The 26,137-nt window shown below is 43.2% G+C and overlaps 1 protein-coding gene and 1 long non-coding RNA gene across 2 annotated transcripts in view; one reads left to right on the top strand and one right to left on the bottom strand.

Moving 5' to 3' along the window:
• Positions 1–305: 305 nt before the first annotated feature.
• Positions 306–4,895, bottom strand: LOC139599932 (uncharacterized). Its single transcript, XR_011682363.1, has 3 exons — positions 4,570–4,895; positions 1,954–2,104; positions 306–373 (listed from the first exon to the last, which is right to left on the bottom strand). It is a non-coding gene; the product is annotated as an uncharacterized lncRNA (long non-coding RNA).
• Positions 4,896–4,994: 99 nt separating this feature from the next.
• The window catches only part of ULK2 (unc-51 like autophagy activating kinase 2), a 37,148-nt gene continuing 16,005 nt past the window's right edge, over positions 4,995–26,137 (top strand). Inside the window, exons 1-15 of the mRNA XM_071447665.1 lie at positions 4,995–5,698; positions 6,858–6,950; positions 8,123–8,164; positions 16,406–16,438; positions 16,789–16,825; positions 18,240–18,413; positions 19,487–19,560; positions 20,083–20,184; positions 20,493–20,551; positions 20,857–20,939; positions 22,910–22,960; positions 23,354–23,439; positions 24,041–24,212; positions 25,091–25,151; positions 25,382–25,474. Coding sequence (XP_071303766.1) covers positions 5,606–5,698; positions 6,858–6,950; positions 8,123–8,164; positions 16,406–16,438; positions 16,789–16,825; positions 18,240–18,413; positions 19,487–19,560; positions 20,083–20,184; positions 20,493–20,551; positions 20,857–20,939; positions 22,910–22,960; positions 23,354–23,439; positions 24,041–24,212; positions 25,091–25,151; positions 25,382–25,474 — 1,253 coding nt within the window. The 5' untranslated portion in view covers positions 4,995–5,605. The remainder of the gene's footprint in view (positions 5,699–6,857; positions 6,951–8,122; positions 8,165–16,405; positions 16,439–16,788; positions 16,826–18,239; positions 18,414–19,486; positions 19,561–20,082; positions 20,185–20,492; positions 20,552–20,856; positions 20,940–22,909; positions 22,961–23,353; positions 23,440–24,040; positions 24,213–25,090; positions 25,152–25,381; positions 25,475–26,137) is intronic.

Genomic DNA, 26,137 nt, shown 5'->3' with positions numbered 1-26,137 from the left:
CTCATATGCAGTGATTACTACAACTCAGAACAGGAGTTTGGGTCTCAGATGCTTCCCAGCTGCTGAAGATGCATTTTAGGACTTTATCCCTGCTGGCAGGATTGCTTTGGAGAATTAAGATTGTGCAGTAATGGCCTTTTGCTTGTCTGCAAGTGTTCATGTGAGCCAAAGGCTGGAACAAAGGGTTAAATCTTTAATAGGATTGAGAAGACAATCAGTAGTTCCTGTGAGTATCTCCTCCTGCCAGCCAAGCCAGCAGGGATCTATCTCTATGGGATCTTTTGGGAAGAGCTCAGTATCCCATACCTGTTCTTCCATTAGGGTGCTTCCTTCAGCTGGTTCCTGCTTACAGGGAAGGCCAGCTTGCATCCATCTGCACAAACAAAACCTTTTGTGATTCACTGAGGTAAATGTGGGACAGGGTGGTCTAAAACCAGCTGCTAAGTCTGCCCTTGGGGAGAGGAGGAGCAGGTCACTGGTAACAGCCAAGAAGCCTGCCTGGTTTCCAAGTTTTTTGGGGTGCTTGTGCTAAAGGAAATGACCCCCCCCTTGGAAGTTCAGCTCTGTCCCCAAGTCTGAGGGGCAAGCAGCAGCTCCTGGTTGCAAGTGGCTCTTCCTGAGTGAAGAATCATTCTCTGCTTCCTTCCCTGGAGTTCTGCTCAGGGTCACTGTGCCCTGTCAATCCATGGTGTGTTTTGTGTTGGAGGCAGGGATGTATCAGAGCCCAGGGACAGGATCCTGACTGTGGGAACTAGCCTTGGCTGTGTAGGTGTACCTAAAATATCAGTGTACCTTGCCCACTGATTTCCAAACCAAAGCAATCACTGCCCTTTTGACCATGCTCTTGCCATCCCTTCAGACTCTGCCTCTGTGACACAAGGCCTGATTAGAACTCACCTTTCTAATGCTGGAGCAGAAAGGTTTTCCAAGGGGAAGTGATTCCTCTTAAAGAAAGAGAGGACCTTGCAACTAAGTTTAAACCAAAATAAGCTCTTGGCCTTAATCTTCCTGTGATCTGATAGCAGGTAGATTTTTGAACCACGCTCTGTGATGGCTTTGCATGTAAACCAAATTGTATTTTCTTATCTAAGCATCTGCTGCTATTTTTACCATTCATACAGCACCAGCCTCCATGCATACTAAGAGCTGGCCCTGCTCCAGCTGTATTCCTTAGCAATTCCCTGCCACTCCTGCCTCCCAGTTTTATTTGAATGCGGCATTTCCCGGGCCTGGCTGCAGTCGGTGCCTGCTCAGCTGCTGCCCTTCCCTCCCGAGCTGGCTCTCCTTGGGAGGAGCTGCAGGAGCCTCCCTGCTCCTGCCACTAATGAGCTAATCTGGGCAATTGCAGATGCAAATTGGGGTTGATGGCCTTATTAATGGGGGAGATGTTACTTTGTGTTAAAGGACAAGCCTAGGAGGTAGGCTGGAGCTTTGTGATTGCATTTCTGGGATCAGCAGCACCAACCTTACAGAAAACCTACTGAAATGCCTGAGCTTTTCCAGTGCTGTTTGATAGGAATTCTGGGATCTGCTTCCATGTTTCAGTCCAGTTTCTCCTGAGTTACTCATTAAGCATCCCACACAGGTTTTCTTACCACAAGGGCGTTATTTTTCACTGGTAATACAAGAATAATTTTAAGCATAGCCAGAAACTGTCCTGCAGAGCCCTCTGACACTTTCTCCTTTAAAAGCTCAGCTGATGCCACCATTAATTTTGTTACAAATCCCAATGGGAGGACAGTAGTGATAAGGACTGGGAATTGTGCCAGACCTCTGAGGAAGGTTTACCTGTCTAATGAAACCCTGAGTGTGATGGAGGGGGGAAGGAAGGATATGGTGAGAACACCTGGAGTGAAGTTGATAGCTCTGAGGTGAGCAGGATGCTGTCAGACTCCTACCTTTGGGAGCTGATTTAGATAAGTGAGGCCTTAAAATCCATGTGAAAACTCTTACTTGGGGCTGTGTCCTGCTTATCCGTGCAAGTGGAGTGTGTGTTGTGTTCCCTGGGTCCTTGGAGCCACATGTTCCTGTCCTGTTCGACTCAGATGATCTCTTGAATATTTTCCCAGATCTGTAATTTAATTTCCATATGCAAGTTTATAGCCTGGGGAGAGAGAGAGAGAGAGACAAGAAAAATCTTTCAATGAATAGGAAGAAAATGAACTTCATTCATTGTTCTGCATGAAAAGTAGGAAAAGCAGCCTTGTTCTGCTTTTTTTTTTGGGTCAGCCCAGGCATTATTCAGGTTTCTACCTCAGGGCTGCATTTTGGTGGTGTGGTATGGCAGAGAAGGACTTGCTGTGAAGTCCATTAGTGCTTTTGAGGATGAAAGGCGCTAAGAAAACTCAGGGCAGTGATGTCTGTGTTCTGTGGAGTTGCTACCAGATGAAAGCATCCTTCTCTGCACTCAGACAAGCAACCTGGAAGTTGCTAATTCCTTCCTTGATGTGATGCTCTTGTGCTCAGAAGTCCTGGCTCACAGCTGAGGGACTAATTTGAAGCAAGGTGGTGCAGCTGGGAAGGAGCCCCAGAGCCATCTCCAGTAGTGCTGTTCTGTTTTCTTCCCTCTGTGTATGGTTGCAGACCTGTGGGTTGCTGGTGGTCTCAGTGAGCTGCAGCTCCTGCAGAGTGGGATGTTGAAAGTGAACCAACCCAGGACAGGGTGCTCCGTGTTTTTGAAGGATCACTGGGGTGATCAGGCAGGTGCATTGGGTGTTTTAGTGCACGGTTGGAGCAGAGCAGCCCCTGGGTGCTGCGGGACACAGGCTGAATGCTGGCTATCCGTGTGTGGGAGCAGCAGGAGCCCCACGGGGTTATCCTGCATCCTCTCCCAACATCTCCGGCTCCTTTGGGAAAGGTGAATCCAGCCCGTTCTGCCTCGGAACTCTTCCAGCACCAGAAGCAAAGTGCAGGTGCCGTTTGTTGCTGGACACGCAGCCGCCAGTCAAGGACCCAGCTGCGAGGAGTGACCCGCATGCAAATGCCGCAGCCTCCAGCGAGCGCTGCCGGAGCCCTCGGGTGCCGCTCGCCGGGATCCCAGCGCAGGGTGTTTTGTTATTCCGGTCAAACCTCGCTGCCGCTCCTGGCTGTTTGTCCTTGCTGTGCCGAAACAAACCTGCTCCAGAGCTCCAGCCCCATTAGGAGGACAAAAGGACGTGAGGCAGCGCTGCTGCCGAAGGGAAATGTGTCGGGAAATGTGTCTCGGTTCGCAAGCGTGATGCAAATTGGGTGGCTTAGTCATGGCTGTTGTGACTTTTATCTGTTCAAACGGCATCTTCTGAATGAATTTGTTTTTCAGCTTCCCTAGAATGTAGCTTGTGACATTGATTTTGGGGTGAGGATACACGCTGACGCTGGGAGGATTAATACTGAAGTGAGAATTGGTGGATGGCAATAAACAACCAGTTCTGAGGGAAATTATTTTTATGAATCAGAATCTTTAACACATGGAGGCTTGTGGGCTTTTTCCTGGTTTAAAGGGACACTGTGAAGCATATCACAAAGTGTCTGTTACTACCAACACTTTAATTTATGATTAACTTAGAATATTTTTACATCTCATTTACTCTTTCCACAGGGGTGTTCTGAGCTGTTGAAATTACTGGTCAACTCCACTTTCCTGGTGTTGTTTGTTAGGGTAGTGCCATGGGTGGATTTTGGGTGGGAGCTCAAAACTTCACCAGATAAAGGGGGGATTCAGTTTTGAGGGGTTTTAAAGCCCTTTGGTTCTCTTTGGCACAAAAGAGATTTCTTAGGACTCCTCTCATAGCTTAAAATGTCCTTCATAAAACTGTCAATCCTTAAGAATCTCTTGCTGGATATTTTTTACATCTAAGTTCATTGTCGGGGGAGAAGTCTTTAGCTGAGGAGGTCCTGATATGGCACACAGCTCCTGGTTTGGAATGTTGGAAAGCCAAGGGAGATAAGTGAGGAACGGGGACAGGCCCAGCTGCAGAGCGATTCACTCAGGCTCTGTTTTGGTCTGGTGACACTGAAAGCAGAGCCTGGGTCACGTCAGGGAAGGCACAGCATAGCTGTGTGGGCTCACAGCCTGCATCCTCTGGGGATATTGGGGAAGCCTGAAAGGGTCTGAAACTGGGATATGGAAGTGGTGAGATGGAGAACATGGGTAGAGAGCAGTGAGGAATGGAACACAGAGGAAAGGAGCATAATTATGTGAACCTGGAGGTGAAGGTCAAAGGCTCCATGTGACTGTTGTTTGGTGGCGGGTTGGGTTTTTTTTTAATGTTTGTACGTGCTGTAAACAGCTCCAGGCTGATCTAAAAGTGCTGGGAGGCAGGGGATGTAAATTACAGGCGTTGTTCTCCTTGTAAAGGGAGCAAACAACTCCAAGTGTCTTTGGCTCACAGCACTTTATGTTGTTACTCCATTGCCTCTCCATTCATTGAAATTCCTTGTTTCAGGTTTGAGGGAGAGTCTTGCTCACTACTGGAGCAGGGACGGGGCTGAGGGTGTGTGACCTGGAGCAGGGACGGGGCTGAGGGTGCGTGACCTGGAGGTGCTATGCAAGCAGTGCCAGTGCCTTGGAAACCTGGGATGATCCCTTACCTGACTGTCCCAGGTCTTGTCCTGTCCCTTTTCCCCGGTGGCCCCTCAGCGTTGTCCTCACTGGCGGGTGCGCCTGAGGCGGCCGAGGGAAGGGCTGAGGTGATGGCCGGGCGCAAGGGCTGAGTTTGGCCTCTCTGCCCCGGCGCGAGGGCAAGGGTGGGCCCAGGGGTCTGGGTCACCGTCCTCACCGAGAGGACGACCAGACCGGCCCCCCGGAGCCCTGATGGGACGGGTGCGGGGCCGGGGAGGGCTCGGCGGGGTCCCGGAGGGCTCGGGGCAATGGCCCCGCTCCGACCCCGCTCTGAGGCGCTGGCGGCGGAGGGACCGCCAGGTTACCCGGGGTGAGGCACTCTTTGGCCGCCGGCGGAAGCACCCGAGCGCCCGGGCCTGCGCACTGCGGCCTATAAGAGCCGCGGGGCGGTGCAGAGGGCCGGGCACTCGCAGCCGGGGCTGGCCGAGTGCGGATCTCTGTGGAGGAAGTGGTGGAGCGGCAGGAGCCCCGGGAGGCGCTGGCGGCCTGAGAGACCCCCGTCCGCACCCTCATTGCTTCCTCCCTTCTCGCGAGGGCTGCGGCGGAGACAGCGACAGCCATCCCCGGAGCCGTGGGCCGCGCCTCTCCCCGCTTCGCTGGATGCTCTGGAGTTCGGTCCCTGAGCGGGGCCGCGGCGCTGGCAGCCCCCGCTGTGGCGGGGCCATGGGGCCGGGCAGCGGCAGGGCACGGAGCCCCCTTCCCCGCTGAGAAGGCCCCTCATCCCGGCGCCGATGCCGCGCTGTCCCCTCACACCCGACCCCTAAGATTCCCCTCTTTCCCCTCCCCATGCCCGACGGAGCCCCTCGCCTCGGTGACGCCCTGCAGCAGCCCCGCCGGCCCGGGGGTCTGCGGCGCTATGAGAGGAGCTGCCCCCGCCGCCGGGGGCAGCCAGGACCGGGGCAGGCTCCCACCCCGCCGCCGGCTGCCGTGAGGCGGCTGTAGCTGGAGGAAGAGCCCCTTTGTTTTCCCTCCGTCCTTCCCGGGGGCTTCATGCCCCGCTGAGGGATGATGGAGGTGGTGGGGGACTTTGAGTACAGCAAGAAGGACCTGATAGGACACGGAGCCTTTGCTGTGGTCTTCAAAGGTCGCCACCGCAAGGTAAACAGCGACGGGCTTCGCCCGCAGCCGGAGCGGGGCTGGTTACACAACCCGGGGCCCACAGGAGCCCCTCGGGTGGGTGACAGCTGCGGTGGTGGTGGGAGGGTTGTGTCCTCTGCGGAGTTTTGACGTGGTTTGGGAGAAAAAAGAGCCGAAGGGAGGTGCGGGCTGGGCTGCGGCCCGCGGCTGCCCCGCGGCCCTGAGCCGGGATCCGGCCCCGGCATCCATAAAATCTTTATTTTTTCCCCTCCCTCAGCCCCACCGGCCTGTCCGCGGTCCCACCGCTCCTCGCCTCTCCCTGCCGTAGCGGCGAGGGGAGAGTTGCAGCTGTAGGGGAGGCTGAGCCCTTTGTTTGTCGGGAGGGTCATGTTTATCTCGCTGGATAACGAGGGATCTAATGGAAAATTGTCTCCTTTGGGATTGGCTGAAGATTTCTTAAATTCAGAGGTGTCTGGTTTCCTGGCGTGACTTGCTCATCGCCCCGGATATTCATAGTTACGTTATGGTTTCTTGATGCTGGGAGTTTATTCTGGTGCCTAAAGAGCTTTGCTTTCCAGAAAACAGCCCTTGAGATTTAGCATTTTGGAGGATTAAGGCAGTGCTCAGGGCTTGGAGAGGCACGGTGCAGTGATTTTGGGGTTAAAAAAAAGGAGAAAGGGAAACGGAAACTTTAAAGGCCGATGGAGGTGCTCCCACCTCAAAAATAAATAGTTTATTTTTGGATAATATATAAATAGACAATATATAAGCTCGCTTAAAACAGAGGGGGTTCTGTGCAGTTTTCATCTGCAGGGTATAGAAAAGCTGAAAATCAGAAGTCATTAAAGGACAGTGAAAGTAACTTCATCATTGTGAGAAGTCTAAAAAAGCAGATACATAGCGCTGCTACCAAAAAATAAATGGAATATGATTACTTAGGTTTTATTTTGTTTTGTTTTTAATGCATTGGAATCCATTAAAATGCAGTGTAGCCAAAGCTGGATTTTAATAGCTGTGGAGTGAAATAGTTCTTGATGGTGTCACATGAGGTAGTAATAACTGGTGGGTAGAAGAGGGGTGATCTTGCAACTTTTTCTCTGTGTTTTCCTAGATAGTTGTTAGAGAATAAAGCTTAAAAAAAAAAAAGTAAACTAACAGTACTTTTTTTGTTCACTTCCAGAAAACTGATTGGGAAGTAGCCATAAAGAGTATTAACAAAAAGAACTTGTCCAAGTCACAAATCCTGCTTGGAAAAGAAATAAAAATCTTAAAGGTATGTTAATTTGCAGTGATTTTTAAAGCTGCTTTGCTTGAAAAGGAAAAGAGACTTCTGACCTAGTTCATTCCAGGTCATGGGTGGTGTCACAGTAATTGCTGTTGTGATGTTTCTTTGTTAGGGATCTAGAAATAAAAATACTAAGAAAAACAGAAAGAAAAAGAAATCTTTAGTTCTGGAAATGTCTCAGAACAGGTTGTGAGCATGATTTTGCAGTTAAAAGTAGCACATTGTTGTGGAGGCAGTCTCTGGGCTTTGCCTCTTGCACACGTGGAAGAGTTTGTCCTTCAGGATGGCCAATGGGGCACCTTTCCCAACAGACCATAGCATCAGTCTTTGATCTTTCCTCATCTTTTTTGCTCAAAGGTGCCTTGAAAGCTGAAACCAGTGAGCTGACTTTAATTCCTGCAGCAGCTGCCCACTTCTGACTTGTGATAATTGCCTTAAAATGTGGAGTGTGGCTCTAGCAGAGGAAATGAAATGGAGCATCTTTCAGTTTTTCAGCATTATTTTATGGAAACTTCTCCTTGGGTGGTCATTTAGCATTCCCTGCTCTCTGAATTTCACATCTCATTTCACACAGCTTTGCAGTAATGCTGAGTGCTGCTTTCCTCCCATGTTTCTGAGCTGCTTGAGATACATCACTACTTTATAAACTGTTATATGCATATTATATTCTCATTTATTTATTAAATACCAGAATTAGTGTTGGGTGTATGAGTGTGCTACAAATAATTAATGAGCTGTCCTGTGAGTTTTATCTAATGTTATTTGGTTTGATTTTCTTTGTATTATAAAAGTAAAGTTGATTTGAACATGGTCGAGTTGGTTACTTCACTAAGGAAGAAATTATGTAAGAGTAGGAAATTAAATCTTGTCAGTTTTCAGTGCTCATTAGAGGATCTTGTGCTCTGGTACTTTCTGTAAAAAGTCACTGACATAAAGTTCTGGAACCAAATGTTTTTATGACCTCTCAAGATATTGCCTAACTTCCTTATCCTTTAAGTATTGTCTACACAACTGGGATTTCCTCTAAATTCCATCTGCTCATCTTAAAAAGATTCTCTTTGATTATCACCAAATCAGCATTATCAGCAAATTTAATTAATAATAATAATAGTAGTAATACTAATAACCTTTTTCCATAACACAAATCTTTTGTTTTACAGGAACTTCAGCATGAGAACATTGTAGCTCTTTATGATGTCCAGGTAAAATATATTTTGATTCCTTTTTTTCATTAAAATTAATTTATGAAAATATAAAGAATATTTATAATGTATGCCAAGTGGAAGATTTTGAATGGATTTATTTTGAATGGATCTATTTTCATGCTGTCATCAGTTTGGAATTCAGCAAAAACAAGTTAAGAGCAGCATCTTGGGGATCTGTGTGACACAGAAATGTGGTGTTGAGCCCTGTGTCCCAGTGAGGAGGAACTGGAGGAAGCAGAAAACCACAGTCACATGTATCTGTTGCTTGTGTGTCCAGAGGGACAGGATACAGTGAAAAAAGCCAAGCAGACACTTGGGTCTTTTCAATTCAATTCCTTCAGATTGTTTTCCTCTCTGTATGGCCTGATGAGGTGGAGGAGCCACTCTGCAGCCTGTCTAGGGGAGTGTGTTCTGCTTGGGAAGTGCATTTTTGTGTCCTAAGGCCTGCCAGTGTGGAGCAAAGCTAAATAAGACATGAGGCAGCTGATGCAGCCATTTGTTCTGCTGGAATAAGAACTATACATTTATCTCCTGGGCTCAGTCCTGGTTTTAAATACAGAGTTACACTGATTAAAAAAAAAAAAATTACTGAGGAGCACCTTTGGGGCATTGCACAGTCAAAGCAACACAAAATAGAGATTGTGACATTCAGTCCTTCCTGTCTTTACACATGTTAAAAGCTTTCAGTTTCTGTGGATTTGTATCTTTTGCTATAGAAATCTGTGTTCATGGGACATAAATTAGGTGAGCTCAGGGTTTCTAGGGCTGTAGGGTCAAGTGACTTTTGGTACAAAGCTGAGATGTTCATGTAGCAACTGACTGTGCATCAAAACCTCTAGGTTCAATCTAGAGACTGTTTTTTCCTGGATCTTGACTTCAAAATTCATAATTTTGAGTGATGTTATGTGCTCTGAGAGGGAAAGTATTGTCTGTTGTGCTTCCTGAGGAGACCAGGTTTTCCTGAGCATTGCTAAGTGGAAATAATCTCTCAGCATCCTAAATTTAGTATGTCCAGACATCTCAAAAGCAACTGGAATTGTTGACTGAGGGTGTTGGTGTGTGAGTAAGCAGCTGAATTTGAGATTTATCATTTACAGTTGTTTATACATGAAGGTTCCTTAGTCAGCTCTGCAGCTCAGTGTGGGGGTAGTGGAATAGTCAGGTGTTCTCATGGTTTAACATCTGAGCTTTGGAGAGACTCTTGTTCCTTTGGTTTATGCACAAGGAAAGAGACTCCAGAATCCTGCATAGTCTATGGTTTCTTTAATAACTTTTAGGCTTTTCTGTTCTGCCCCAGGAAGGGGTGACAGGATTTCTTGAAAGATCAGTGCTGCTCCATTTCAGAGGGGGATGGTGCTGCTTGTCACCAGTTATTGTGTTTAACTAAAATGAGCAGTTAAAGCAAATAGAAGGGCAAGCCTGGGTCCTGTACCTTGATATATTTCAAATACATTCATGGCAAACACAAAGCTTGGCAGCAGGATGCTGCTTCTGCAGAAGGAATTGCTTTGCAAAACATGGCATAAAGAGTGTGCCACTTGCACAAAAGAGCTTTTCCCTTTCTGCTGTGTTTGTGAAGTGGCAGACACCATTAACTTCTGTGATTACATTTAATTTATAACCCAGCAAGAATGAACACTATGCAAGGCATTCACATGTCTAGTAGGCTGTTACACCTACTAATTTTCTGTAGCATTTCATGTTCTAGCATGTGCTGCCCTTTTTGTTTGCCAGGCTGTTGTGAACATGGTGATACAGCCCAGCAGATAAGACTTCAGGATTTCAAGCTATTTCTAAGTTTACAGAAGCTATTTTTTTTTCCTCAGTGCTGGAGCCAGTGGAGTCTGTGTCACAGTAGGAAGTTCTCAGTGTGAATGGGAGTCTGTTTTATTTTTGTAGTTCTGTTGGGCTGAAGCTTTTCTTAACCTTAGACAGTTTGAAATAAGAAAATGCTCCTGTTTCACATGCAGTTTGACAGATCATGGCACTGAATAAGCCAAGAGCTGATTGTTGCTCTGAGTTTTCAGATGGAAAAGTTGGTGTGCAATGAAAGTGGCAAAACTAAGTGAAGAAAGTGTAAATTGATTGTGATCAAGGATGAATACTTTCACATCTCATAATAATAAATTAATGACAGTACTTTAGATTAAAGCTGTATACCTGCATAGCAATTTGGAATGCATCTTTTGAGAATAAATGTACAGTTATTATTTTATATATTGTAAGAAGCTTCATTTGGATTTATTCTCAGGAAGTAGTTAGATTCCTTCTCCTTCATGTCTCTTCATTTATGCTTGTGTTCCTGCTGCATGACCACTCACACAAGTCAGCATAATAAAGATAGATACACCGTGGAGGTTTTAATTAAATCCAAGAAGAACCTGTGGGCCATTCTGCTGATTGTGCACGAACATTTTCAGACCTTCTCCACTGCTGGTCCTTCATCTCCTGGGAATGCCATTGGATATGTTATTAGTGTGTCTGCACTTCAATTACTAGAAGTGCCCATTCGTCTGGAGCCACACCCCGGTGAACTGCTGTGTGTTAATGGTGGCATAAAAACGTTTTGTTCTGCAGCCAGCAGGATAATTGCCCTTGATTTCCATGAGGTGGACGTGCAGCCCTGGCAGGTTTGAGCTGCAGATAAGCATTTTATGTAAGCAGAGCACTCCACCAGGGCTGGGGAGCTGCACACACCAGGGTGTGGAGGCCATGGTGCTAAGGCTGAGGGGACTTGTGGAGATATTTAAATAAAAACCCTCCATCTGTGAGAGACAAATGTTTTTCAGCAGTAGGGTTCTGGAAAATAGCTCACCCCTACAAGTGCAATGAATTTTTTTTTTGTGAAATGCTTAAAAAAACCCCTCAGATATGATAGATGGATAGCAAAAGAGACACTTTTCACTTATCTTCTTGGGCAAGTGTTTGATTGTCTGTCATTCAAGAATAAAAATCTCCCAAATCTCTAAAATGGTTTAAGGATGCAACTCTTTGCCCATGGTGGTGCTGTGGGATGTCATTCATCCTGCAAAAGAAAATCAGTCTTGGATCCTGTTAATTGGAGAAGTGGAGCCACTGTTTCTCAAAAGCAAAAGGAGTCTAAAATAGCCTCTAATTTACCAGTGTAAAACAAACTGAGATCCTTGGATCAAGTATTCCACTGAAGTGGAATGAAGGTATCAGTAAGTTATTTGGAATGTTCTATATTTAGGACACGAGTTTACAGTTTTGTGCAGTTCATGATCCCAAGTGTGTGCTGAGTAGAACTAATCTCTTCCACAGTGCCAGACAGTGCCTGTTTTAGCAAATAATTTAATTCAAAACCTCTCTAGAATGTCAGCTCTCAGAGTGAAAGTCTGTAATGTATCTTGGAGATAGCATTTTAGGAGAGTGAATTAATGTCCTCACTGGATGGAGTCTGAAGTTTGCTATTTGAACAGTAGTTTAGGGAGAACTAATTTCTAGAGTGTTATTGGAGAAACAGTATCTGGAAAAAATGCTTTCTTGTCTTAGCTTGTTGGTACAGAGCAGACAAAAAACCTGCAGCTGCTTCTGCTGTCCTTGGAAGCAGAGAAAGGCAGTGGGAATGGAGCCAGAAATCCTTCTGGGACCTTCAGCTCAGCTTTGTTGTGCACACAGAGCCCAGGAGTTCCTACCAGGGGTGCTGAGGGGAGGAGCTGTTGTTTTAGCAGCAGGAATTAAATACTTCTGGTTTACCCCAGGACTCCAGTTGCTCTGGTACTATTGCATGTGTTTCTGGAGATATTTGCTGCAGGCACCCTGTGTGTGCTCCTGATCTCAGTGTCTCACAGCTTTCATTGCCTCCACACTCCCAGCAGAACAGAGAGTGTCTCAATATCTTTATTTTTGTTCCCTCAGCTCCTTGCTTAAGGCCTTTTTTGTTTGTCAATATCCATCCCCTGTGTCTGTGTGGAAATAATCATATGAGAACATGCTGTTCAGATAAAAGAAAAATCCTGCCCTGGAGCAAGTGTAAAGGTTTTGAAATGTTACCTGGCAGCTGCAGGGTTGGTTGTGACAGTGTAGGAATGATGCCAGTGGAAATGCTGGAGACAACCAGGATTAGAATTTGTTGTGACCCACAGAACCAGAGTTGGAGTTACTACACAGGCCTTAGCTCACCTGCTGTGCCTGGATGCTGGAATTTGAATTTCAGAACTGTTTCAGAAGAGTTGCCACACAGTCTTTTGCTTACCTGCTGTGCCTGGATGCTGTAATTTGAATTTCAGACCTATTTCACATGATTTTTTAGTACAAAACTCTGCTGAACCTTTGTGCTGAGAGCAGAGAAGAGCAGTCCCTTTCCCCACCTCCCATATATTGGTTAAACACAGCATTTCACTAACAGCAAATGGATGATCCAGTTCTTGTGGTGCATTTCTCCATGGCTGATTGCTCTTTTATGTGAATCATTGGCAGCATGCACCTTGTTTGAATCCTACAGGCACATGTCAGGTGACATTTAGTCTGAGATTTAATATTTTGTCAGAATTAACAAAGTGTTCAGTCCTTGGGGTGATAGGAGCTGAAGGCAGAAGTTGCTGCTGTGTTGCACTCACAAAGTAAACCAAGAATGTCTAATTCAGAGAGAAACAGCCTTTAAAAGATCTGGACCTGTCCTTTTTCACTATATCATTAGAATTTTTGCCAAATGTACTTAAAGCCAAAAAAAAAAAAAAAAAAAGTGTGTTCCTGGCCAAAAAATGGTATCCAATATAGCCCAAATGAACATAGCAGAAAATGAATCAGATAACAGCAGTGCACAAGCTGTCAGGTTAACTCTTCTGCTTTGGGGACACCCATCATAAACTGCAATGAATAAAATTTACAGACTTGAAGTGAAAAGAGAGTAACCATTTGCCACAGTTGCTGCTTTGGGAGCTCCCTCAGCTCCTTGCAGACCTTCAGCTTGTTCTAAAGGAGGACTTGTGGACCAGAATGAAATCAGGGAATGTTTCTCCCAGTACTCCAGGGATCTAGCAACAGTTCTTGGAAATAACCATGTTTTGACTTCTTTTTCAATTAATGTTTTTTTTAAATGGAATGACTTTGCTGAGACTGTGATTCAAGTTCAATTTTGCATCCCCCAAGACAACTGGTGGAATCCTTGGATTAAAACACAGCAAGTTTTGGCAAAGATGTTGCCTCTTAACCTCTTTCTCTTAGGTTTATCTGTTTACCTTTCAGAATTGTTAATTGGTTTCCTGTTAGCCTCTGCTTGAAAGTTAAACTTAGATTCAGAATAAAAAGAGCAAAAGTAGGTTTTTATCAAGAAAACTTTCAGCAGCAAAAAAAAAGTGTTGCTGGGCAGAACTGGTGATTGTTGCAACACAGCAGATATTTGTTTTACTTATTTATCTAGGTAGAAGTGTAGGTCAGAACAACTCCAGCTGCACTAATTTTGTGATCTGTACATCAATACAAATTGCTGAAAGCTTTGTTATCTGTTTCAAGAGGCAGTTTAAAATAACTTGCTAGATCAGCCTTATTCCTGATTGTTAGATCTGAAACATGCTGGTTTTCTAATCTTTCCTTTTTGAGCACTTTGCTCTGCATAGGCAGTCAACAGAAATCACAAGTCTGGGGAATGTTGATAGGGAGAGCTTTATTGTTCAGCAAAATAATTTAGAAGGGCAAAATAAATCTCCAGAACTGTCTTGTCTGTTCTGAATGTATTCCCAAAATGGAGAGATCACATTCCCAGTCAGGCTGGCCAAGAAGTGTAAGGCAAAATCTGAGCAGCTCTGAAGAGTTGAACAAATTCAGCTGTTTTGAACTAAAGATTGTGTTGGGGGATATTGAAAAGTGTTTGGTTCTGAGTTCAACTTGGGACAAGTTGTGGTTGGGGAGGTTGGTATCAGCTCTGTGCAAACCATTACTTCCTCACTGTGAATTGGAGAGGAGTTTAAGTCTGGGAAAATGCCTTTGTGCAATCTCTGATCTGCTCTGCTGATTCATTCAAAAAGGGATTTTCTAAACTACATTAAGGAAACATGCTCTACTTCTTACTGGGACTTTACTTGGTGATTTGATTTGTTATTTTTCATTAAGAATATAAATGAAAAAAAAAAAAGGATGAGTAATTCTATTTGAGGGCAATCCAGTAGGGTCTGCAGAGATGACTTTCTAAACAGGTGAAGGCTGGTCCAACAGGGCAAATCATCAGCTCTGTGCTTCTGAAGAGAGCAGTTCATTTGAGAGGACTTTGTTTCCCAGGGAACCCAGCAAACACATCCTCTTAGTTCTGTGATGAGTAAATGTAATAAATGTCTGTCATGAGCTGAGCATTACATGCTGCCCTAAGCTGCTGGTTTTGTGCACTCTGACACTGTGATACATCTTTGTGATTCATGGGATTGCAAAGCTGGCCTGGAAATCCAGGAGCTGAGCTGCTCTCTTGTCCCTGGAGAATGGAGTTCTGCTTCTTAGCTGGGTTCTTCTGCTCCACATCACAGCTGTCCTTTAAGTGAAATGATCCTCAGTTGGCAGAATTGTCAATTTGATAAATTGGGATCTCAGATTCCTAAAAGACAGCTCCTGTCTTGGAAGGTGTTGTTGCAAAGAACAATGCAGAAAGGAACAATTATATATTTTCGGTAATTTGCAAAGCAAGTAATTACTAATTTGCTTTGCTGTATGCACTGAGGTTTTGAGGTGTTTATAGGAATGTAAATTGTAGTTCATGTTGGCCACAGCTATTGCAGAAACATTGAACAATTGAGACTTCCTGAAATGTGATCTGCTGCTGCTTTAATATTCTGTATTGGTTGGAGTTTGCCTGTCATTCCCAACAGATTTGACTCATATTCCTAGAAACTTGCTTTAATTTCCAAATGTAAACAAATCTGCAAAATGTGCTTGATGTTTTGGATGGGCTGGAAAGAACCTCAGATGCATTTCTGTAGCACAGACATGAGTGACTAAATTCTTCCCAAAAGTGAAGCAGGCTAATGCATCTTTGAATTAACCATAAACCAGCCAGTTCATCTTGGACTGTAATTATTTCCATTATTTGGAATTCTCTGGATGTCAGGGTCTGTGATGGGCTGTGCCATCCCTGAGCTCTGTGCTGTGTTTAGGGGTCACTGGTTTCTCTACCCTGGGCTCATTTTTGCTTTGATTTCTCTTTTTCAAGCTTTCTAACATAAGTGAGCCCTTGCCAATGGCACCCTGGTGGTAATTCTTGCCAGAGTGGTCAAATGGAGCATCTGCTGAAGTGTCAGTGCAAGCACAGTGCAAGGCCCTGAGTTCCCAGCATTTATTTTGCTGTGCAATGTCCCCTTTGACTTCCTCGTGACACTTTAGCAGAATTTAGTCAGACTGTCTGCAGTCCCACTTCCCACTGGGGCATGTGCCTGGCCTTGTCTGGTGCCATCTCACTTTTTTTCCTTCAACTGCCTTAAAAAACCATATTTTCCCTCAATCTGTCAGCCCTTGTTTAAGTTTATTTTTACAGGGAAAGGGAGGTAACACACTGTGTAACTAAAAGCATCATCCTGTTTACTGTACACTTCTTTAATTTCCTTCCAGTTCTCTTTGTGTTCTTTCCTTTCAATCTTAATCAGCTCAGAGGGAGAAAAAAAATACTTTTACTTCATAAAAACTCTCAGAATCTTCAATTTTGTGGGCCCAACAGAACTGTCTTGTGCAGGAGACTGTGGAAAACAATGTTGATTATTAGCACAGACAGCTCAGGCCTTTCTTCCCTCACACAATATAAATATTTGGAAACAGGATGAATGTTTTTGTTCCAGTCAGGTTTAAGCACAGATTTATTTTTGTAACTGGGTTTGTGAAGTGTGTAGGTAATTTACAGTAGAAGTTGGGCAATCTGTCTTTCAGGAACTTTTCCCCAATTACAAGAGAGGGAATTCAGGTTGCAGAGAGGTCATGGGAGGTGAATGCTTTGGAAAATGTGAGGAGGATGGACAGAGCTCCCAGCTCTGCCCTCAGGAGCATGGCAGGGATGTGCTGCTGCCAAGGGCTCCCTCAGGGAGACACTTCATGGAGGTATTGCCTGCTGGTTTGATGGTTTCACATATGAAAATGTTTCTGGAAATGGAAAATATCTCATAGTGAAAAATCTACACTTTTGCTATGCTCTGAAATAGTGACTTTACATTAAGGTGACAGGAAAATCCCATGTTATACTTGGTTAATGCAGGTACAGACTTTGTATTCTCACATTCTTAAATCACTTTTCTTCTCCTCTTTTAGGAAATGCCCAATTCTGTCTTTTTGGTCATGGAGGTATGTGTTAACATGTATGTTTCTGGTTGATTTTAAAGACTTTTAGACAAAACTGTTCATTTGCACAGCTGCAAGCTAACCATGGCTTGCTAAAGCAAACTATTTTGAAAAGTAAATTATGAATTTCCTATGCCCCATTAAATTTATCTGCACTGTTTGTTTCATGTTATGATACTGTAAGTATTGATGAAGGGTGACACCTCAAATTATTGATTACAAATAATTGACAAAATAATTTTAAGGCAAACAGCTGGAAGGGATCTAATTTCTATTAAAATACTACAAAATAGAAATGATGTAGCAGGTGTTTCAGTGCTTGTATTTTAAATAAAACCCTTTGTTTTTAACAGTACTGCAATGGTGGGGACTTGGCAGATTACTTACAAGGTAATTGATTACTGTATTTCCCTATTATTTTGCTTTATGTGTTTATATTCTGCATTCCTCACATCCATTGGTGTTTCTGTGGGGTTTTTTTGGCTTGTGCTTTAAATTTGGGTAAATGAATGTGATAATACACAGACAGAAAATGCTTTTTTATTTTTTGCCACAGCTGAATGTAACATTCCCTTATTTGTCAATGAGGGAGAAGCTGTAGTTAACCATCAGCAGCATGCTGAAAAGATGTGTGGGTTTCTATTTCTAAAACTACATTTTGGGGGCTGTCCCCAGTGTTTTGATTCCACCTGTTTTTCTTTTCCAAGATGTGAACTTAAAACCACTGATTTACTTATATAACAATGCTCTGAGAAAGAGGCAGTGCTGGCTTAGGAGAGATTTTCCATGGCTCTGCCCAAAGTGAGGACAGAATTTCTAAATCATGACAAATGGATTCTTATTCTAACCAAAATTTTGAGCAGAGATATTAATCTCCACATTTTTCATGATGAAAATAATCTACTTGCCCTTGTGTGTCAGCCTGCTGAAGGAATCTTTTTTATGCACAGCTATTGTTATGGTAACTGTGTGTATTAAAAGCCTAATTCACTTGCCATTAAAACCTTTGGAAAGACTCAGACAGTGAAATCCAGCTCCTGTGTTCAGTGCTTTTTTTGGGCTGCAGAATGAGGTAATACCTTCAGAAGAGACTTTCAAAAGTACATCTCATTTTTTTTCCTTTCAAAATACAAGTTTTATCATGGATGAAATTTCTGAGCAGAGTGGTTCTCAGCATCCCCATAAAGAACAAATTTTATGGCTTCAGATTTTAACATGATTTTTGGATGTACTTCACCTTAAGTTGTTTTATTTTCTTGCTTCCTTTGCCTTTTTGGCCAGTTTAGGATTTCACAGACTCACTGGGTTGGAAGAGACCTTCAAGATCATGGAGTCCAACCCAGCCCCAACCCCTCACCCAAACCCTGGCACCCAGGGCAAATCCAGGCTTGTTTCAAACACACCCAGGGATGGGGACTCCACCACCTCCCTGGGCAGAACATTGCAGAACTTTATCACCCTTTCTGTAAAAACCTTTTTCCCTGTATCCAACCTAAATTTCCCTTGACTCAGCTTGAGACTTAATGAGATTTAATGGCAATTGAGAAGTTTTATAATTACGATGCTACCGAGTTGAATAAACCACTGGAAAAACTGATGGTTCAGAGTTCTGCAGCTGCTCTAAAACTATGGTGATGTCAATATTGTTGAGAATATTTCCATTTGTACAACACTGGAGATTGTAATTCATGATGATGAGGTTATAACTCACTAGGTTTTCAGCTGATCACCATCAAGTTGATTGCTTTTACCTAAAGATATTGATATTTATTCTCCCCTCTGCTCCTGTGTGTGTCACTGCCAGCTAAGGGCACTCTGAGTGAGGACACCATCCGAGTGTTCCTGCAGCAGATTGCAGCAGCCATGAGGATCCTGCACAGCAAAGGCATCATCCACAGGGACCTCAAGCCCCAGAACATCCTGCTGTCCTACGCCAGCCGCCGCAAAGCCAGCGTCAGTGGCATCCGCATCAAAATAGGTACATCCTCCCTCTCTGGAAGGGAAAATCAGCACTCTTGGGCTGTTTCCCCCCCCTCAGAAATGGTTTTCCAATTCAAGTCCTGCATATGGAGTGTATTCAATTGATGCAAATCAGACAGCAAGTCAAGAATGATGAGCTTCGTGCTGTGCTGTGTTCTCAGGATGAAAAAAGATTGAATCATAAAGACCTGTTTGATTAAATCTGTAGGACAAATCTATTTAGCTGATGTTTCTAGCACTAAACTATTTTAATTAGGTATAAATCTAACTTTTGAAACTGGGAGTAGCCTTTAACCCATATTAAAATTCTGTGTATGCAAGACTCCAATTGCATTTCCAGCTGTTTTCTTTTTTAGTGGTAGATCCTCCTAAGGGTTATTTGAGAGGATTAGAAATGAAGGTTATGACCTGTTTTTGGCATGGCTGAAGGGGGGTTTGGCCTTGTAACCGGGGAGAGATGTCAAATATTCATGATACTACCAAACTCCTCTGCAGAGGCCCCTTCAGGAGTTTTAATCACTCCTTGTTGTCTGTTACTTAAAGCTACCTTGTTTTAAACAAGTTCATTCCTGTCCTTTTGCTCAAAAACTGCACAGGGAAGACAAAACTTCTTCCCTTGCTGTCCTTACTTGATAGCTTCAGATGCTTTTGCCTGCATGGAAAATTCAGGCACCTGAAACTTGACTTCTTCAGCTTGTACCTGATGTGATTTCACTGCAGGCAGATTGTATATTCATCACTCTTAATGAGCCATTTATATTTAGCCAGTGACTTTAATCCTTTGCTGCTGATGCCAGACAGGCTGTTCTGCAGCTGGGGAGGTGCCTGAGCAGCAGTTTGTGGAAATGATGTCACTGCTGCTTCTTGGCTTGCTCATTTGAAAGATAATCCATTATTCTTTCAGCATGACAAAGATTCTAGTATTCCATGTAGCTGGCTAGATATTAAACCTGCCTTTTTTCAATCCCTCTGTTAATTGTGGCAGATTTCAGTCAGAGACAGGTGATTTCTAGACTGTAAAAAATTGAAAACTATCTTTCTCTTCATTGACCAAGGTTGTTCTTTACACAGCTGACTTTGGCTTTGCTCGTTATCTGCACAGCAACATGATGGCTGCAACTCTGTGTGGTTCCCCTATGTACATGGTAAGGGATATTTCACATGATCTTGCTTGTCTCAAACATTCTCCTGCCAAAACAAAATAATTGACTGCTTGCAGATTGGCAAATGCCTCATGTTGCTTTACAAGGATCAGGAACAGAGGGCAGTTCCCCTTTCCATGGTTTTACTACCTTTTTTTAAATTTCCTTGGGATTTGCAGACCATGATTGTTATAATCAGAGAGACATCAATCATTTCCTGGTGGTTCTTTGTCCAGAAGAAGAACTGCAGAAGCCAAGTAAATAACATGTCCCTCTTCTTGCCAAACATGCCAAATGCTGGATGCTTTCTTCAGAACATCAGCATTTCTAGTTTCTTTGTGGTTTTGAAGCTCAGCTTTCATTTTAGATGGAGCTGGTCCCTCTCAAGCCATGTGATGCACATGAAAATGTTAATTTTCTCTTACAATGAAGTGGTCTCAGTTAATGCTGCTCTGACAGTAGATTAATATTGCTGTGGCTTTCCTGGTTTTCTTTTCTCTTCTGAGAATTTGCTGTTTTTTCCAGGCCCCTGAAGTGATTATGTCTCAACACTATGATGCTAAAGCAGACCTGTGGAGCATAGGAACTGTGATTTATCAGTGTCTTGTTGGAAAACCACCTTTTCAGGTAACACTTCCTTTTCCCTCTTCTCAGTCTGAAGGACATTCCTGGGGCTCTTGCTTCTAGTCAGGAAAACAGAAGCAAGTGTTGTCTGCTTGAGAATGCCAAGGGAGAAGTTGTTTGTGCTTAGTCTGCATGAGGAGTGTGTTCAATCCAGAGGAAATACATAAATAAGGAGCCTCAGTGCTCTGTTTGGTGTTTTCTCCTTTAATGCCCATATGCAAAAGTCTCCTTTTTGTGTATGTGTGCTTAGGAACAAAAGCTATTTCCTCCATGAAACCGAGCTTTAATTAATGTACATTTTTATTTGACAGGCCAATAGTCCTCAAGATTTGAGAATGTTTTATGAAAAGAACAGGAATTTGATTCCTAGGTATGTCACCATGGCCTTTCCTGTCACTTACACTTGTTGATTGAACACTTTTTCATCTTGGGGAATGCCTGGGGTTCATAAAAATATTTGCTGTTGCTATCTTTGCAAGGATGTAGTGTGATACCTGTGAATCATGTTGCACCTTGCTTTGTACCCAGCTGAAATAAATGGACTAAGGCTGTAAAGCACAGATGGTGATGACTTGGGGACGTGGCAGAATGCTGCTTTCCTGAAATTCAATGTGCTATGCATTATTCAATGCATGCATTCCATTTAATGGATGTTTTACTTCCTCTTGTGTGCAGCATTCCTAGGGAAACATCAGCTTACCTGGCTGATCTGCTGTTGGGTTTGCTTCAGAGAAACCAAAAGGACAGAATGGACTTTGGTATGGATTTCTTTTTTCCTCTTGCTCTTTTGACTTTCCTTGTTAGTTGTATTCATGTGACCAGAATAATTATCTTGACCTTTTGTCCACAACCAATTACATGAAAAGTAAAGTGGTTTTTTTCTTTTCTGTTTTCATAAAGAAGGCAGAGTAGCTAAAACAAATCACTGGATAACTACTGTCTGTATGAAGTGATGCACATAAATCATGACTTTGTTTTTGAGTAGTGAAGTATAAATCAGTTTAATTCTTTCAATTGTGCCCTTTCCTTCAAGGATTTACTGCTATACCTTAAATTTCGTGTTGAAATCTTATTTCTGTTACTTTAAGTGATGTTTTAGCATCAGACTGGGAGCAAACATTTCTGATTTCCATGTACTGGAAGAGCTCTCTTTGGAAACACTGTTGAACAGTTACATCTTGATTAATTCTTCTTAGCTGCATCTTGTATGTCATGATATTCATGCTGCTTATTTAAATTTTATAACACTACTTGTTAATGCAGTTTTATCATAGCTGCCAGGAAATGTTCATCTTAAAATTTTAGCTCAGACCCAGAAAAAACTCAGGATAATTGGGTAGAATGTCACAAATTATATTGGTCAGTATATAAGTCTCTACATGTAGGAGAAGTAATACTTCACAAGCATGGGCTGTGAGCAATTGATTCCACTCTGCACTCTGGGTGTGCTGATCCCTACAGTTTCTTCAAACACGGGAAATTCACTGTATCACTTGTGGTGGTGGGAGAAAGCGTTTGTGCTTCGAAAGAAAAATAGAAAGCAGAGTGGCAGTGCTGAAAGTCATGTTTTCCTTGGCTGAGCCACTTCAAGGGCCTCAAAGGGGCTGCTCTGGAATGTGCTTAGCAAAGGGAGTGAAAGGGAGAGTTTCTAGCCCAGCCCTGTGGCCTGTTGTTCAAATAAAAATAGCACGGGAAATGTTGTTGATCTTCCAGCAATACGAAGTAGAGCAGCAGGTGTTGTACCAAAGCTGGAGAGCACCTGATCCCTGTGTTCAAGTGAATAATTGCATTGTTCAGGCATTACAGCTGGATTCCTTCCCTTATCAGGTCATGGGGAAAAGTGTTGCTGAAGGAAGGGACATACTCCAGGCCTCAGATTCTTTCTCTTTTTTTTTTTTTCTCCTTGTTATTTGCTTATGTCTGAGGCACAGCATTGTTTTTCCTCCAGTGTTAGGACATTGAAGTTCACCCAGCTCAGCAGCTGGCTCCCACCAACCCTCAAATTCCCTGAACCAGCTGAACACTGCTCCTTGCAGAACAAAACTTTCCATGTAACTTAGTGGCCAACTGGTTATGCTCAATTAAAAGTGCTTCAGGATATCCATTTACAACAAAAGCAAAGTATTTCTAATGTAACAACAGGGAGTTCGCTGAGGAAATTTTTAAAGAAGTGGTGTCTAATTCTGCTTTATGCCATGAATTGTCTGCACAGGTCGTGTTCTGCTGTTGGGAAGTGGAAAGGAGAATGGCTCTACTGTGATTTTCTTTTTTGCCACCTAAGGTGTAGCATTAATGGCTTCAAAAAATAAATCAATCCTTGGGAAAGGCAGAGCTGAAAATACTTTCAGTGTCTGGTGTGAAAAATGCTCATTGTTTTGAAGAGCAGCCTACAACTGAATTACTACCACAGAAAACACAATTTCCTCAGCAGTATAGGGAGGTTTCTTGTGTACATGGCTTTAAGTGCAGTCACAAGATTTCTTCTAGTGATTCAGTCTGATTTGCCTTGCTGACTGATGTTTGAAGTTATTAAATTGATTCTTGTTTCCTTTCCAAACTCTATAGCAGCACATACCATAGACAGCTTTAATCTTTTATAAGCTCTTCACCCTGTGGCTGTGCAGTGTTGATTCTGGGAATGCAACCATTTATCACCATCTGCAATACAGTCTGTAAATTCTGTCATTTGTACATCTACTCACAATGGTGGTTGTTTCTTGTTCTACAGAAGCATTTTTTAACCACCCTTTCCTGGATCACATTTCAACAGTGAAAAAATGTAAGTAGTTAGTTGGGATTTTGGGGATTTTTTTTGTCACTTATTTGTGTGAATGATGAATGTTGCAGGCTGGGAGGGAGGAAAAGATCTGCCAAATATCACACTAAGTGTTTATGAGACATTTTCCTCAGCCTGCCTGTTGTTGTGCTCTATTATGAGCCTGAGTGTTGAATCCTTCCTTGTATTATGCCAGAGTGAAATGTGATACTTATTTACTTGTTCTTTTGACGTTTGCACTGAACTTAAATACCCTCGTGTGATTGAGGATGTGCTGTTCTTATAAACTGTGTAAGGGCTTATGAATGAGAAGCAGTGAGGAAATTTGTTTGAAATTCAGCCTTTTGAAGTCTTAGTCACTTTTTATTTCCCCCCCTCTGGGTTTTTCTCTTCTAGCCTGTCCTGTACCAGTGCCCACATACCCAGGCTCAGTCTCTGGCAGTTCCTGTGGTAGCTCTCCTTGTCGCTTTGCTTCTCCTCCAGTAAGTTCTGTGTTACACAACAATCTCCAGAAAATATTTTCTGTAATGTTTAGCCAAGAATTCATGAATTTTTAAAATCTTTTAATACTTGAACACTGTAAACTGTCATGTTTGGGAGCAAAGAGCAAGGAACACCCCTGTCTTTTCCTTAAATACCATTAACACCGTGGTGCACTCTTGTTCCTTGTGTTGTATCTTGTGAGGGTTTTGTTGTTCTTTTTGGTTAAGGTAAAAAAACCTCATACAAATATCAAATGCTAGAGCAGCAAATCTTCAGATATTCTGGTATATTATATATTTGCAATATAATGACTGTTACAGATAAATTTTGAATTGGCCCTTTTGGCTAAGGCCCCTTATTACAAACCAGTGACTTCAGTTTTATATGACATTTGGAACAGGTACATCTGTATCACCAGGAATGATTGAATAAATCCCAGTTGTTTAAACCCACAGCCTGATCAGTATAAAACTGTCCAAACTGACACTGCAGAGCTCTCCAGTATTTGAAATGTCATAGTTCAAAAGCATTTCTACTTTGTGAATCACTGCATTTACAGTGGGTTTTTGTAACTTTTCTTTTTCCCACCACCCCCTCCAGTCTCTGCCAGACATGCAGCACATTCAAGAAGAAAATTTGTCTTCCCCTCCACTGGGTCCTCCTAACTATCTTCAGGTCTCTAAAGACTCTGCCAGTACCAGTAGCAAGAACTCCTCTTGTGACACAGATGACTTTGTTCTTGTCCCACACAATATCTCTTCAGACCATTCATGTAAGAACCTTTCTTATTTTTACATCTCAACCCAATTTTCATTCATAATACACTTCTACCTCCTGTTGTTCTTTGGCTCTCTTTGCTCTAGATGTGTCAGAATTCAAATTGAAATTAATTTATGTAGTTTGATTCCTCTTTGGAAGGAAACTCTTTGGTACTGTGTGTCTATCTGGGACATTTTTATCTTCAATTGAGCAGCCAGACATGCAATAGGGGTGGTTTAAAGTCATGGAAAATAGTGAGGCTTGGCAGTAGAAGAGATTCAGTTGTAAACAACTGCTGATAAAAGACCCAAGGATTCTCTTGGAGTTCTTTGTTTCCTCCAGACTCACTGAACATTTATAGCTCATGCTCTAGAGCTTTAAACAACAGGAGTAGGTAAACATAAAACCTCAACATGAAAGGTAAAACATCTGCCTGGGCTTATAGAAAGGAAGAACTTGGATGTAGCACATTTATGACATGGTCCCAACGTGAATTGCACAAAGTCAGCTGATTTCTGCATGATGCCACCAGTTGTGGTAAATATTTGACTAAATGACTGCCTGAAGGGTTTCTGCCATCCATTGTTGTAAACATCCCAGTGCTGATACCTTGTGCTCCTACACAATGGAGTTTCTTTCAAAATTCTTCTTAATATGGCAACAACCCACAAACAAACTGCAAAATAACTTGGTGAAGAACCCCTTCCCCAGTTCCATTTTTGTTGGGGGGGGGGGGTCACATTAGAGATATTTTCCTACACAAAACCTTTTGTGGGAAACTTTCATATATTCACAGAAATGTTTTTCTCTACAACAGCAATATGGAAGATCTAATTATTTTTTTCCTGATTCTGCTTGCTGATGTGGGTTTTCATGTGTTCCCTCCTGCAGATGATATGCCTTTGGGAGCAGCTGGCAGGCGGGCTTCCAGTGAGTTCTTGATGTGTGGAGGGTAGGTGTGCTGAGCTTCTTCCAAAAGAAACCTCTTCTTCTAAAATTGGTGCTGCAGCTGCACAAGGGGGTTCTGGGCCTTGGGGTTGTCATAGCTCTGTGGACTTTCTGAAAGATAAACAAGAATTGAATTTGAGTCTCTAAACAGCTTGAATTCGGGAAGTTTTGCTGCCCAGTAGAATTTCTCTGGTGTGAGAAGCTGTCTTTAGACAGTGGTTTTTGTTTCCACAGGCAGTCACCATTAACTATTTCTGGAAGCTCAGGAACTGTACAGAAACCATCCACAGCCTCTTCTCGAAGTGCTGCCTCTGGTACAGCTAACAGGTGTGTGATGTGGCCTTAGATTCTCTGCTCTTTTATGGGTTTGGCTTCATTTCTTTCTTTTTTTAGTTGTGAAACTGGACTAAAATAGAAGCCAGGCCTCTTTTTTTCCAGGCTCTTTACCCTTCATGTCTTCTCTGGTGCACCCCCAAAAGATTTCCTCAAGGAGCTGAGAGCATTCTTTGTTTTAATTTTGAGCTGTTTAAAAGCAGAAATTAAGGGACATAACTGCCTTGTCTTTTTTGCTGTTGGGATGCACAGCACAGCCCTCATGGAGAGAGTCAAGATGTTGAATGCAGATACATTTTACAAAGTGGTTGGGAGGGAAGAGGAAGTTGGAAAGCCCAGATTGCAGTGGATTTGTGTCTGGTGGCTGGCTTGGTTTGTCTGGTCACTGGGTGTGGCTTTTGTGCAAGTGATTATTGTGAATTGCATGGCTGTGTCTCACAAGATGCCAAAGTCACATGAAGGAGCTAAACATGTATTGCAGGTTTTCCATCAGCAGGACTGGTAATTAGTCCCCTTTCTTCCTTATGGCTGTAGGCTTCAGTTTCTGCTGGCTTAAAATAGAACTGATTTTCATCAGTGGGGCCTGAAATCTTTCCTGTGTTACTTTGGAAAATATAAAGCTTAATTACGGTGTTTACCTACTCATGGAATATCTAA

Source organism: Agelaius tricolor, unplaced genomic scaffold (genome assembly GCF_023055355.1).
Source record: "Agelaius tricolor isolate 1412-34295 unplaced genomic scaffold, bAgeTri1.0.p SCAF_25, whole genome shotgun sequence".
NCBI classification, from domain to species: Eukaryota; Metazoa; Chordata; class Aves; order Passeriformes; family Icteridae; genus Agelaius; species Agelaius tricolor.
This window is presented reverse-complemented; position numbering and strand designations above follow the sequence as displayed.